General features: G+C 52.8%; 4 protein-coding genes across 4 annotated transcripts; 2 read left to right on the top strand and 2 right to left on the bottom strand.

Annotated features, from left to right (window-relative positions):
- Positions 1-38: 38 nt before the first annotated feature.
- P170DRAFT_454351 (phytoene desaturase family protein) lies at positions 39-2,164 on the bottom strand (the record flags this gene model as incomplete). Its single annotated transcript, XM_024851426.1, has 5 exons — positions 1,867-2,164; positions 1,671-1,792; positions 1,041-1,574; positions 164-973; positions 39-128 (listed from the first exon to the last, which is right to left on the bottom strand). Exons 1-5 carry the CDS (start codon positions 1,904-1,906, stop codon positions 39-41), a joined length of 1,596 nt encoding a protein of 531 aa, XP_024708510.1. The 5' UTR covers positions 1,907-2,164.
- A 662-nt stretch (positions 2,165-2,826) lies between these two features.
- P170DRAFT_423975 (uncharacterized protein) lies at positions 2,827-4,210 on the top strand (the record flags this gene model as incomplete). Its single annotated transcript, XM_024847540.1, has 2 exons — positions 2,827-2,829; positions 2,885-4,210. 2 exons carry the CDS (start codon positions 2,827-2,829, stop codon positions 4,208-4,210), a joined length of 1,329 nt encoding a protein of 442 aa, XP_024708509.1.
- Positions 4,211-4,752: 542 nt separating this feature from the next.
- On the top strand, positions 4,753-7,123 carry P170DRAFT_404134 (DUF3292 domain-containing protein). Its single transcript, XM_024846508.1, has 5 exons — positions 4,753-5,051; positions 5,100-5,309; positions 5,357-5,868; positions 5,921-6,148; positions 6,198-7,123. The coding sequence occupies exons 1-5, from the start codon at positions 4,767-4,769 to the stop codon at positions 7,009-7,011; spliced, it is 2,049 nt and encodes a 682-aa protein (XP_024708508.1). The 5' UTR covers positions 4,753-4,766; the 3' UTR covers positions 7,012-7,123.
- Positions 7,124-7,277: 154 nt separating this feature from the next.
- Positions 7,278-13,988, bottom strand: hir3 (putative transcriptional corepressor of histone genes (Hir3)). Its single transcript, XM_024846507.1, has 4 exons — positions 9,545-13,988; positions 9,275-9,497; positions 9,073-9,228; positions 7,278-9,021 (listed from the first exon to the last, which is right to left on the bottom strand). Exons 1-4 carry the CDS (start codon positions 13,855-13,857, stop codon positions 7,492-7,494), a joined length of 6,222 nt encoding a protein of 2,073 aa, XP_024708507.1. The 5' UTR covers positions 13,858-13,988; the 3' UTR covers positions 7,278-7,491.
- Positions 13,989-14,067: the final 79 nt, after the last annotated feature.

The raw sequence follows: 14,067 nt of genomic DNA, 5'->3' as shown, positions 1-14,067 counted from the left end.
TGTATTATTAATCTAAAATAGGCAGAGACTGATGAGAATCAATGGAGATATTTCAACTTCCCCAAATCCGCAGCAACATCAACCCCAACAACGCCACCACCAGGGCAAGCATCCACCAACTCCACCAACTCCACCACAACTCCCTAGAACCCTTTCCTCTCACCATCTGCACAACCTGCTCAGCGACAATTTTACTCCCCGCCAAACAAACCGGCACGCCAGTCCCCGGATGCGTACTCGCTCCCACAAAAAACAAGCCTTCAATCTCTGTATGTTTCGTCTTCGGCCGAAAGCACAATACATTAAAGAACGAATGCGAAATCCCCAAAATAGCGCCCCGGTCGAGATTATACTTCTGCTTCCACGTCACTGGCGTCTCAACCCTCTCCTTGATTAACTTGTCTCGCAGATTCGTCATCCCCGTGCGCTCCTCAATCGCACGCAGAACCTTCTCTTTTGTCTTCTCCACCACCGCAGCCCAGTCCGTCAAAGAATCGTCCTCATCCCCCAGATGTCCAACAGGCACCAACACAACCAACGCGTCCATCCCCTCCGGCGCAGCTGACGAATCCAGCCGACTCGGCACATGCACATAAAACGAGGGTTCCTCCGGGATGCGATCCTGTTTGAACAAAGCGTCAAAGCTCTGTCGGTACTCCTTGCCCAGGAAGACATTATGACTCTGCAGAGCCGGGAGGGTAGTGTTGAAGGACCAGAAGAACGAAATACTACTGCAGGATGTACCTCGCGTTTTGAGGGTCCTCGCGAATCGCGAATCAGGGAGGAGGTTGTTATATGCGTATATCAAGTCCGCGTTGACAATCACCACATCAGCGTCGATGATCTCGTCGGAATCCAACACCACGCCGCAGGCTGTTTTCCGGTCGTCAGAAAGGCGAACAGATGCGACGGGGGCGTTGAATCTATATTCCACCCCGAGACGAGAACCGATCTTCCCGATTGCTTCCAGCACCTGCGTTGCATTAATTAGCCCCTGCACTACAGAGCCATTCCAGACTAGAAAGAGAATATAGCCCCACCGTCTGAAACCCCCCAATCGGATACCACACACCATCCACAAACTCGGCATACTGCAGCAACGAGTACGTCGCCGGCGCATCAAACGGACTCATACCCAAATACATACTGGCGAAGGTAAACGCCCTTCTCAGCTCCTCGGACTCGAAATACCGACTCACCCTGCTGTACAGACTCTCGAACGGATGCAACGCCCCCAACGACGCCACTAGGCCCGGTCTGAGCATGTTCCAGACGCGGGCGAAATTCGCGCGCAGCACATACCGGCAGGAAAGGCGATAGTGGCGGGCAGATTCGGCCAGGAAGGCCAGGAACTTCTCAAAGCCCGCGGGGCCCTCAAGACGGGTGAGTTCGCGGTTCATGTGCGCCATGTCACAGGATAGATCAAGGGGTTGGTGGTCGGTGAACCAGATCCGGTAGTTTTGGTCGCATTGGACGAGACGCAGGCCTTCGGCTTCCATGCTGGTGTCGAGGTCGTGGAAGACTTCGTGGAAGAATTCAGGCATCAGGAGGAGCGAGGGGCCTTGGTCGAATCTCTGGGGGTTGTTAGTGGATACGAGTAGTATCATCTGGCTCTTCCGGTCCCAGGTCCATGTCTGGTGGCTCGTGGTAGCAGGAAGATGAGAACGTACAAATCCCTCATCCTCCAGAGTTGAGCATCTCCCCCCTATCGATGCATTCTTCTCTACTACTGTCACTTGGAATCCTTTCTTTGCTAACCTAGCAGCGACAGCGACTCCTCCTGCGCCGGCACCTATGATATACCATTATCTCCGAGCAAGAAAAGGATTACGCGAGAGAACGGATTAACATTGAATGAGTACCTACCTACAACAACAGCCGTCGGAGCTGTAGACTTGGATTCCATGGCAGTTGATGAACGCAAAGTCGCAACGAGATTGAATAGCGCCGTGAAGCCAATGTATCACACTCTCCCCTTGGATGTAAAGGGGGGATAATAAGTCAAAGTATCTTCATCGCCATCTGCATCCCATCGGAAGGTCATGAAGCAGTCGCAAAAATGACCTAGAATCACCCAACCAGGTACCAAATAAGCTTGATTTCAGATCCAAACGAATCAAGGGTGCATTCTGCAGTGGTCCCCGGAAAGAAGAGAGAAAAGTCCTGATGATGGACCGTAGCTGGCAAGGCGGCTACGTAGCGGGTCCATGTTGGTTGATGACTTCATCTGCATTGTGTAATTCGCCGGAATGGGTATCCGCCGCCGCTTCTCCCAGTAAACAGAATTTGAGAACCCGATGGGAGCTTGACAATTTTCTTATCAATATTTTGCTTCACCGTAAACTTCCCATCGGAAGAGTTCTTAAAAACCCGCCCATATAGAACGAGGGGCTGCGACTGCCATGCAGTCTTTCCTCGATGCCAAAAGGATGTAGTTCAGCATCTTCCATTTGAGACTCAATTTCCGAACTCAGCTGTTCTTCCAGTTTATCATTGATGAATCATTATCTGGAGCTCATGAGGCCAGGCGCAATATTGAAGGCTCTTCAGGAGTTCTCACTTTCTCTGAGAACAGGATGCTTTCGAGGATTCGTTCCGCAAGAACGTCTGAGTAGACGAAAACAAGGTTTCTACCTCGTTCCTTGGTTTTTTATTTTGTATGAAAGTCATCAGTTGGTTTTGTTTCACTGGATTCGACATCATGATAGATGAGTTCCGACCCCTTTTAACTGGCACCGTCGTATCCACTGGGCAGGCGCTTCGAGCCTCGGCGGGTCTCGATTCAACCCCTCAATTGAATCACATTCCCTCCATCGCACCTTAACCATGGTGAGCCCAACGCAGTCGCTCAAATAATTGTGAGCCAAGCTGATCCTTGCTCTAGGCTGAACCAACCCTTGACGGTCTTCCCGTTGAGCTCAAGATTATCATTTTATCCCAAATTGACGACAGGGATACGCTCAGATGCCTCGTCCATGCATCGCCCGCTTACCACCAGGCATACCTCACAGCGAGACACCAGCTGCTGAGGTCCCTCGTGGAACGCCAGTATGATGGATTTCTCGACCTGGCAGAGGCTCTCACGGCCATACGGTCGAAAGGTGTGCTCTATGGCTTCCAGGACGAGAAAGTAATTTACCTGCTGGATAACTGGCGCCGCAGGGATGAGATCCGTCAGCTCAGCCCACCATCGTCGAGTCGACATCAGCTCGACCAGCCGGATGGTCTAGAGGAGATCATCAAGCTGCTTCAATTCCATAAAATGCTGTGCTTCTTCATCGAGGACTTCTCAACCAACGACCAACGCCCCCCGTGGATCCAGCCTGTTCAATGGGAACGCGAACACCTGCCGCTCCACTTGTCACCTGCCGAAAAGCACCGTTTCCTCAGAGCGATTTGCCGACTGCAGATTCTGCAGAATATCTTCGGGGACCCAATCCTGTGCTCGGACCCGGACTGTCCTTGCTCCAACATGCACAACTGGCAAGTCCTGGAATTGGACCGTGCAGTCGGCACCGAGGGGATTCGAAAAAATGCATACCGGCTATTCTACGGCCCCCTGTCCCTCTGGGAAATTGACGAAATGGGCAGCGTATTCGGATACCTCTATTCCAAGATCATGGGCATCTCCGCAGAGGTAGAGGACGACCTGCGACAACTCTGCAAGAACACCCCCTCCGGTATGTTCTGCGACATTATCCCTAAAGAGCAGCGCCCCCCTGCTTGCGAACTCGAAGCCGACTGCAACCTCGATCGCCTGAGCAACCATTTCACGGGATTGGCGGGCCTCGGGCCAGAATTTCTCTATCGCCTTCTCCATCTGGATCAACTCTCGCGACGGAATCACTTCTGCGAAAATGCTAGGAGCTTCTGGCCCGGCCCGTTTATCGGATATAGCAATGGCATGTCGCGAGATGCCGAGTTCCCGTTTGTCGATCCAGCGGATCGTCTTGAGGCTTCGGGTTTCGAACATTTCTGGTCCACCCTGTCGTCTCTGGATCAGCCGACGGTGGGGTGGAAGAAGGCATGGCTGCTGCCTCATACCCCGGATGATCCTCTTGAAGACTGTGTCGATTATAATCGCGACCCGGATAAGGACTGGGAATGGTGTTATGCTCTCTGGGATGAGACGAGATTGCGGGAGTGGAAGGCACCGTTGGTGGAGGAGGATGGGCAGTTTAATACCCCTGGCGCGCAAATTTCTAATTAAATATACTGTATATACAAAGGCGAATGTAGACTGAGATTATGTGAAATGGAGACTTTCGGTCCGCTTTACATGGCGTGGTCAGCACCTCTGCTGGTTATTCTGGTAGATCGCCACTACACCCCCTTCCTAGGTCATGACAATGGGTTGCTAACTAGAGCATTCATTAACACCCTCAGCTATTGCACCATGTTGGTTTACTGCCATGTCCCTTTTGGTCCTCATGATTTGATGCCTGATGGCCGAGGCAGAAAGACCCATCGCAGGTGCAGTCCGCAGATCATCTCCACTTGGGCGCAGAGCGGTTGATCAGTGCGCTGCGAAATGGAATCGGTGATTTGCGGTCTAGTCTTTCGAGATCTGACCTACTTAGCAAAGGGAAAGTATTACGGAGAAGATCAATTGTCAAGCACTGGGTGGAAGCCGAGGCCAAGGGAGCGCCTCATTGCCTGAGGGTTGATCAAAGAATGACGTCATTACAACCACCTCCGCCTATACTTCTTCCCCCTAGTCACGACTGTGGCTCTTCCTGGTCAAGCTACCCACACCGGCGCACAAAATGACGACGACAGGGAAAACGAAGCCTTTGAAGGCTCCGACGGACCGGAGCAATGATGATGAAGACTTTGCAGATCAGAATCAGGACATCAAGGCTGATTCGCCCACAGATAGCCATTTTCTCTCGCAAGTGGAGCAGGACGAGAAAGGGCTGGCGCAGAAAGCCGGCGCTACTCAGGATGTATCGGATGTCGGATGGGGCCAGTCGCGCGATGAATTCGAGGAGAGAATCGTGTCGAGTCTCTCTAATGAGGACCTCTGGATGCTGATCCGGCGGTTTAATAAGGTACTGTGCCGGCTGAGCGATGGAGAGCAGAATGCTAATCTCCAGCAGCAAATATACTACGTCAAAGCCCTTCCAGAGGCTCCGTTGCAGAATCTGGATCTTATTCGCTCCGAAGATGAGCAATTTTCGCCCGACAAGTTGCGCGCGACGATGGAGCGCTTCTATACGACTATCGTCGTGGCTGCGGCTAGCTCTGTCAAGCACATTGCGAGACTACGCTCGTGGAAGGAGACTCGTCGCACGTCTGCTTTCTGTGCAGTAGGTTTAGAGCTCTTAGAAGCTATGTGCGCAACTAATGTATGCAGGTCTACTTCGTCGCATGGCTGTTGGATCTCCTCGCTCCGACATTCTTCTGCTTTCTCCTCGCCCTGGCAGTCTACCCACCATGCAGAGCCATGCTTTTCCCGCCTGCCCCCATCGCATTAGTTGATATGAACACGGGCGGCGTGCAGAAGCCCTCGGCGAATGTCCTCGGCTCACACGATAGTATCACGGGAGCTCCGGAGAAACTCAAGGGTGAAGCGGCCGAGCAAGAAGCCAGTAACATGATCACCAGCGTCGCCAGCGTTGCTGTAGGCAGCATTGCTGGTAAGCATGACCAGGCTACGCCCGAAGACGCTCCTTTGGAGGCTTCTGTGCCTGATGCTACGGATATCATTTCCGATACTGCTGATGCCCAGGCTACTGCGCATGGGGAAGTTCCGGCAGACAGTCACGATAAGACTAGACAGCCGATGAAGGAGACGGTTCTGAATGGGGCGAATCAGTTGATGCGGATTCTGAGTGATGTTATTGATACTTATGAGAAGATTGGAAAGTAAGCAAGCGTTGTGAGCTATGCACCCTGATGATACTGACCTGGATGGCAGCGCTCTTTCGCCAACATCGCCGTTTCCTGTTTTTAGGCCGTATGTACGGTTTGCGACTGTGTTGACCTCCGCTATACTAGTATCTTTGGTCACATCCAGCTATCTCTTTGTCAAGGGTGGTACTTTCATCGTTGGATTCGCCTTCTTCGGAGACCCGGTATTCTGGCGAGTTACTGCGTACTTGGATCGCAAGTACCCCGGATGGAAGCATCTCCTGCAGTTGCAAAAGTAAACCTCTCCACTCCCACACATGAACCCTAATATTAACTCCAACCAGCTCCCTCCTGAAAGGCGTCCCCACCAACGCCCAGCTCACCATAACCCTCCTTCGCATCGGCGAAGCAAACGCTGCGCCCCTCCCCCCACCTCCAGACCACTCACAGACCAAAGCCCCATCCCACCCGGCCTCCATCCACGCCGAAGACCTCACCCTGGGTGCCTCGACCGAAGAAATCCACCAAGCCGCATCACCCAGTGCCCCAGCGCCCTCTGCCCTAACGCCCTCTGCCCCAACGCCCTCTGCACCAAAACCCGCCCACCCCCCTAAACCCCAGAAACCATGGATCTCCTCCATCATCGGCTTCTTCCGCGGCACCACCGCCACCGGCATCCAGAGCAAACTAGCCGTCGACCGGGTCCGCGCCGCCGTTGGGTCCGGCCACGCCAAAACGCGCATCGGCATCCTACATCGCAAAGGCGTATCCACCTCCCCCTCGGGCCCCGTCGAGTTCGACGCCCGATACAAAGGCAAGCGCGGCGCCCTGGTCATCGACTCCTCGCTGGACCCGGCGGTGTTGTACTTCACGACGGACGACACGGCGCAGCTGGACCCGCGCTTGAGCAGTCGGGGCAAAGGCGCGGTGCTGTTCACGATCCCGGTCACGGAGATCCAGGAGATGAGGAAGATCGGGGGGTTGGGGTGGAAGGGGAAATTGGTTGCGGGGTGGGCGATGGGGAGTAAGGAGGTGGTTGATGGGTTGGTGATTGTCGGAAGGGAGGCGAAGACGTATCGATTGACGGCGATGAGGATGCGCAATCAGTTGTTTAATCGGCTGGTTGCGATTGATGGACAGGTTTGGGAGTGTCTTTGATTTTTTATGGATGTTTGCTAAGTTGATGCAGGTTTGGAAGTAATCTGTCGGGTTTAGTGTTGTTGTATAGGGTAGGCGTGGGTGGATGGGAATGGAACAGGGGGAAATTGGCTGCTGAACAGGGATATTCCACGGTCCTTATGATGTTCAGGTGTATTATGATTATTGTCTATGATGATACTGTCTAATTGATGTGCAATATGCAATGAAGGAATGTTGATGCAGCCTTATATGCGGTATTGGACCATCTCTCGATAGCCCAACAGCCTTTGATTCTGTAATGGATTCTTTAATTAATCGTTTGATCCTATATGGATAGACTCCTTTGCGTGTCCCCATACATCCTAATCGCCTGAACGCCGACTTTTCTTTTTCGCGCCTGAAAAGAACACCCCCACCCTGGAGCCATAGATAGCATGAAAAGGAAAATGAGAACGAAAGCAAATAATATCGATACCCCAGTATCCTCGGGTTGAAAAATCAGACATCCATGGGCTCAGCCTCCGAGACAAGTTCGCTCGCATCAGGCTGTTCGGGTTCGGGCTCGGGCTCGGGCTCGACGCCGTCCATTTCAGCCATGTCGACGGTATCGTCGCCTTCCCTTTCTTCGTCGTCGTCCTCGCCTTCGAGGTCGTTCTCACCTTCGCCTTCGCCTTCGCCTTCACCCTCGCCGTCGCCCTCCATGTCGACATCTGCGGTTCCTTCTTCGTCGGCTTCGGGTTCTTCGTCTCCTTCGCCTTCGCCTTCTCCCTCGCCCTCACCTTCACCCTCGCCCTCGCCTTCGCCTTCACCTTCGCCTTCGACGTCGTCAACGCCTTCTTCGCCTTCTTCAATCATCGTCTCGCCCTCCCCTTCACCAAGGTAGGTATCGCCTTCTGTCTCCCCGACCGGCTCAATGGTGATGTCGCCGTCGACGTCGCCTTCGAGCGCGGACATCTCCGATTCCGGGTCCTCCTGCAGGTTGGGGAACATGAGTTTGCGGTCCTCCGCGAGCTTGGACAGCTTCTCGTCGTCCATCTCGCTGAGCTCGCTTTCGTCGTCGGCGCTGTCATGCACGCTGTGCGGGATATCGCTCTGCTGGCCGGAGGTCGGGTCATCGGGTGCTCCTGCGCCGGCGGCTGGAGCGCGAGACGCAGGGTCTTTGGTCTGCTGGGGAGCCGATGTGATTGAGGATGGGTCGATCTGGTGATGGGAAGCGGGCTCTGTTTCGACAGGGGCGGGCGCTTTGCCGGTGGGAAGGCGCGGCGCCAGTTTGCGGTTGACGATGGTCTCGGCGCGCTTTTGGATGTCGCGACGGGCGATGCCCTTGGTGCGACCGCGCGGAGGGGCAGGGGCTTCGGATGTGGGCGCAGAGGTTGGGGGTGTTGGTGTGTCGGCGGCGCCGTCGCTGCCCATAAGCAGGTGATCGACTTTCATTTTCTCCTTGTTTTCTTCGTTGGCTTGCTCGAGGACCTGGGGCATGTTGATTTCGTAGTAGCGGGAATAGAGGTCGGCGATGAGGTCTTCGAGGAGCGACACTTTCATGAGGTTGTTGTTGAGCTTTTTCAGCTCGACGGCGTCCCGGAGTAGCTCGAGAAGGGAGGTGCTTTCGGGGGCGACCTGTTGGAGACTCTCGAGGCGAGCGGTGTTGACGACGAATTCCTCCCACCCGATGGGCCGGAAAACGCCTTCCTCGTGGCCCTCTGTGATGTTGCCGGCTCGGCGGATCACGCGTGCATAGGTGAGGCAGACGTCTTCCCACAATTTGGTGTGATTGAGGAAATCGCCTTGCTTCTTCCGCACTCGACGCAGCAGTTGGTCAAGATTTGCGCGGTCGTTGAGCTGGTCTAGAAGGGCGACGAAGAAATACACGTATCGCGTGGTGTAGACAAAATGTCTACCCGGACGCTCGTATTCAGGCCTCCAGACTTGGATAGTCATGGTCTTGGTGAAAATCTGCTGCGTGAGCTCGCCCTTGGCTCCGACGGCAGAATCGTCATCTTTGCTCTCATCGTATATAATATGGGCAGCCTATCGAGGTTAGTCTGGAGGTTCAGAAAGTACAATAAGAAGTTTGCCTACCCTGACAGCCATGCGGTGGTGCCAATTCGACTTGTCCGCATGCCGCAAATTCCGGACTACCGCAAGAATGTATGTCTTCCACGAGGCATTGTCCTCGGGGGGCTGGACCTTCCGAGCCCATGGAGTGGCCACCAGGGTTTTGCTTCCCTCAGCGGCCTAAAACAGTTAGTCTAGGTCAGATAGAGATCAGAGTAGTTCGTACCGTCAATGTGCCCTTTTGGACCAGTTTATGCACGATGGAAACTAGCTTGTAGTGAGGCTCGAAAATAGGCTCTGCGCGCGAGTCTTTCTTCTGTGGAAGTGCGTCGATGGCATCGAGCAGCGAGTCCAACAAATCATCAAGAGTGATCTGCTTGGCTCCCCCTCTAATGCTATCGTCGGCGCTGAACATCTTCCAGAGACATTTAGCGTACATATAGTGAGTCCTATATTAGTTAGACGCTGCGTTGCTGCTTGAGGGAAAAACACTTACATCCAACTCTTGGGTTTGTCGACAATCGCACGTTTGAGAAGATAGCTGGCCAGGTTCCAAACAGAATACAGCCTCATTTCCTTAAAGGGCTGGGCTTCATACATCTGCTGGTTTTCTTCTCTGTTATAATGCCGAGTGTAATCACTGAGGCTGAAGGCCCCCATGGACAAGGGCGCTCGTGAGGAAGAGTATAGCCGAATTCCGAAATCAGTATAGAGCTCAGACATGAGCGCCCTCGTCTCTGGCGTTGGTTCCGCATTTCTAATGGCAGTTGAAACAGCCATGGCATAACAATGAATCGCGTAGCGCTGGTACGTCACCAGCTCCATGCGATTGTTGTTGATCTTTTCGGCGGACCAAGTGATGTCTTCTTCAAGTTTCGAGTCATACGTTTGGGCCAGTCGATACCACGTCTCCCACCTTGCTGTGCCATGTTCCAGGTCTGATCGGAACCAACTCACAGCTTCATCGAGGTCGTTGGTGGGCACCGGATTCAAGCGCTTCTGGGAGCGAAACTTGGTCAGAGCAGTATATCCTAACAGAAAGTACCATCCATTCCGAGCGATGACCGCGCTGTCAATAGAAAGAGGAATCAACGCAAGGTCTTCCACTCCCCGTACAGAACGAAAGATTTCCGATGGATTCAGTGGGGACTTGAGATAAGCGGTTAATACGCGCTTGTTATATGATAGCGGTGGGGATGACTTGGTGTTGCCAATGGCCTGCTGCATCTTTTCGATGGTATACTTCAGCTCCGACTTCGACAAATCCTTGATGTTCATCTTCTTGGCTTGTTTCATGACAAAGTCGATCATCATGACCGCCGTGGCTTTATCGAGCTTCTCGGGTGGACACCCATGGTCAAGCAAGTAATTATCAACCGTTGACAGCTTGATACCGTGGATGTCGTAGAGAACCTGGCAGATGTCCAATCCGTAGTCTTCCTTATCATCCAGAGAAAGCAGTTCAGACTTCATCAGTTTCAGGAATTGCTTGTGCGAACGCTTGCACATTTTTCGGATACCAAGGGCGTTATGCACAGCACGGAGGTAGTGGATGCAGTCATCAAGGGGTGTATCAAAAATATCGGCATTTTGCGCAATGGTTTCCTTAAGAAGAGTGTACTGTAAAATCCAGCAACGGACATACGTTTCGCGAAGCTTGTCCTTGAAACCTTCCAATGACTTGGCTAAAGAGCCGCGCAACTCGGGACGAGAAACCTGACCAACGCGGACGGAATCTTCGTACAAAACGAGGCCATGAAGGAGTTTTGTCAGACGAGCTATGGCGCACATCGAGGATTTTAGATGATCCATGTCAAAGCAGTCATATGCCTTGGCTTGCTCTTGCAAAACCGTCGTTACGGTCTTATTCAAAATTCCCTCGAGCATTTTGAGCCATCGAAGCAAGATCACTTGGCGGTGCTCACTGGGCTCTTGGAGATGTGCCGTACCCCAGAGCTCCTTCATGATAACTTCGATACTCCTGAAGTAGCAAGACACAACCTTCGGGGGATATTCGATTTCCTTGTAAGCGTCCTGAAGTCGCCTCCACAAGAACAGCCGCAAGGTGGCATCGCCTCGGTCCAGGAACGAGCCCATTTCATGAAGCTGCGAGTTTGGGCCGACAAGTTGCTGTTCTCCTGAGCCATCCTCCTCGGTGAAATTAACAGAAGAAGGCTCCAGAAGTGGCTCTATTGTTTCAATGAGACTCACGGGTTCCTTTGACTCGGGGTTGAAGATTTTTAGGAAAAAGTCCATGGACTTCAGTTTCGAGATCTCTTGATCAATTGCCTCAAGGGATATTTCCGGCATCACAGCATTATTGACCAAGCCAATTAATGGATCGTCTAGACACCCGAGCAAGCGCTGAAGTTCCTCGAGACAAAGCAAGGTATGGTCCCGGTGGGCATCAGTCGTCATGTTCGAATGGAATGTTGACGTCCAGATATGACGTAGAAGCATGGATTTTTGATGATCTCCTTGGGGACTGTGATCCATAAAATGTGTCAAAGCAGTTCGGGCCAGAGAGCACCATCTGTCTAGACGATCACGCTGCATAATCCGTCCCCCGGCATTCACCTCACTGTTTGGGTTGTTGATAGATGCATAAACATCGAGTTGCAGCTCGAATATCGTCTCAATCATCTCCAGATGAGCGAAGTGGTCCAGGGTGTAGTTAAATTGGGATCCAACGGCAGCGCTGATAACATTACGCTCAAGGTCTTCCACCTGACGGCACAATGTTCTATAGAGATACTCGTCTTCGTTCAGCAGAACCTGGACTACCGTCTCCTTCAACTCGCTGGGCCATTGGAATAGCGCATATGTCGATTTCAATAGAGGAAAGCTGGATGAATCAGGAACATGTTCTGCAGCGAATCGTCCGTACTCCGGCATGAGAAGGCACTTAAGCCACTCAAAGGCTACATTGTGAATATTCAAACTTCCATCGTTGACGGTATTGAGTAGATGGATCAGTTCTTCAACCCTAGTGAGGACTTGCTTGATGCCTAGTTTTCGAGCGGACTTCCTTGAATGCTCGAGGAATATCGCCAGTCCGGATTTACCCATGCCTTGAATGTCTTGAAGGGCCGAAAAATTGTCTCCCTGTAAGATTGCCTGGGTCTTCCCTTCATCCCAGCTTTTCAGAGCACTTATGAGATCTTGATGCAGTGAGCATTCAATCTCGCGGGCCGCGGAAACCGCCGAATCTTTGCCTTCGATGAGATGTGAATGGTGTTTCCGCAGCTCTTCAATGCCTCCAAGCTCTTCGACCCCAATCTTGGAGAACAATGAATTTGCCGTGTTAAACATCCATTCATCAGCCTGAGTGTAACCTTCTAGTTGATCCTCGTAGTACTTGGTCTGATCAAAGGCAACGTCCTCGGCTTGCAGCGATGCTTCCGCATTCGATTCCCTGAGCCGTGTTCGTCTGCTTTTGGCCCTAATACGCTCCGCCTGGTCTTCAGTTATGGCGGAAGCCGAGGAGCGCTTCCTAGGAGCGCTGGACGATTTGGGCTCTACTTCATCGGCGTTCGGAAGCTCCGGTCGATTCGGTATTTCGGGACTATGTGACGACTGCACCTCCAGTGACTCCATCAGCTGCTTTTCTGCCCGCTGGTCGATGGATGAATGATCATCAGTCTGTTCTTCGGGGGCTTCCAATTTTAAAGGTTGGCTAGCTTGAGTTGGACTTTGATTATCGCCTTCTGATTTGCTGACTTCCTTCTTGTTTTCGGCTGCAGCCTCTTCGTGTGACTTCGAGGATTGATCGTTGGTTGATACTTCTCGAGTTGAAATAGCTTTCATCTCGGGGCTGAGAGCAGGTAGGGAGAAGCTGATTCGGGAACCGGTAGAAATGCCATCCGCCTGTGCCTTGTCGCTGAGGGCTTGAAGAATGGCTCTTCCAGCAGCGGCCCATGTTAGGATAGGAATTTTGATCTCATGACCAGACAGATGTGAGTTAAGAGGGCGCTTTGTGGGGTCTGCATTCTCCAAGCTTTTCGGCAGGGCAGGCAGATAAGGATAAGGGTCACTCTGGGGCTTGAGGAACCTGAGCAGAGATTTCTTCGGCTTCCTCAGCGGTACCTGCGCCGCGGATATCTTGTCTTCTAACGACAACAGTGTCTCCCGGAGATGCTCTTCCGCAAAGGTCTCCTCCAAGCCCAATTGCTCATTCCGAACCTCCAAGCGATTCTCATCATCCGCCAGTACACTTTCCAGACAGTACCGCGCTAACCGATAGCTCTGCAGAGCACTGCACAGTCTTGCGCTCTGCCTCCAGAGGTTGAGGTCTGTGTCATCCCGCTCCAGAGCTTCGGCAAAAGAGCTTAAAGCTTTGTTCGCACGCTCAGCAATAGTCGTCGATAGTTCCTTGGCCGAATCGTCGGAGTGCGAGGCATCTTCGATGGATGCCCGCAGAGAATCCAGGGTGTACTGTCCGTGGTTCTTGTAGGAAAGGTAGATGGTCTGCAACAACGTGCTGGACGTCGAATCGTTGATATCGAATTCGGCTAGTGGCTCCGCAGCAGTCTCCCCAGCAAGATCCTCCCCTGCCAGCTGAATATCCGAGTCCTGCAGTGCATTCCTTTTGTAGTCGGAGAGGGACTCCGGGTACTTGAATATCTCCGAGTTGAGCAGCGCATCGTAAGCTTCGGCAGCTTCGTCGAAGAACGGGGGGCCTTGGGAGTGGAGCTTCAAGGCATTCTGGTAGAGCTTGAGGGCCTCTTCGATCTGGATTTCCTTGGTATCGTCGACCTCCTCCTCGATGGCCTCGTCCGGCTCGATGTTCAATGCGACCCAGCTCGACATTGCGCAGGTTATTTCGGCCGCGAAGTCCGGAAGCGGGGCGGAGTCGACACCATGTCAGGACAGCTGCAATCTGGATGGGCGGAAGTATGGGATGGGAACGGAGAGTCGTCGAATGGCCAAGGTAGGAAGATTGTGGAATGGCAGAATAGAAGAATAGAGGAGGAAGCCGTGACGGCAGACACGCATCACGCGTTCCCCCCGGAATCGAAT

The sequence above is a fragment of the Aspergillus steynii genome (genome assembly GCF_002849105.1).
Source record: "Aspergillus steynii IBT 23096 chromosome Unknown P170scaffold_2, whole genome shotgun sequence".
NCBI lineage: Eukaryota > Fungi > Ascomycota > Eurotiomycetes > Eurotiales > Aspergillaceae > Aspergillus > Aspergillus steynii.
Note: the sequence above shows the minus strand (reverse complement) of the source record. Positions and strands in the feature narration are given on the sequence as shown.

Coding starts and splice junctions, on each gene's coding strand:
- hir3 (XM_024846507.1), bottom strand. CDS start 13,857: ATGTCGAGCTGGGTCGCATTGAACATCGAGCCGGACGAGGCCATCGAG. Junction 9,498..9,544: donor GACAAACCCAAGAGTTGGAT/GTAAGTGTTTTT, acceptor TAACTAATATAG/GACTCACTATATGTACGCTA. Junction 9,022..9,072: donor ACCACCGCATGGCTGTCAGG/GTAGGCAAACTT, acceptor TAACCTCGATAG/GCTGCCCATATTATATACGA.
- P170DRAFT_404134 (XM_024846508.1), top strand. CDS start 4,767: ATGACGACGACAGGGAAAACGAAGCCTTTGAAGGCTCCGACGGACCGG. Junction 5,052..5,099: donor TGATCCGGCGGTTTAATAAG/GTACTGTGCCGG, acceptor AATCTCCAGCAG/CAAATATACTACGTCAAAGC. Junction 5,869..5,920: donor ACTTATGAGAAGATTGGAAA/GTAAGCAAGCGT, acceptor CCTGGATGGCAG/CGCTCTTTCGCCAACATCGC.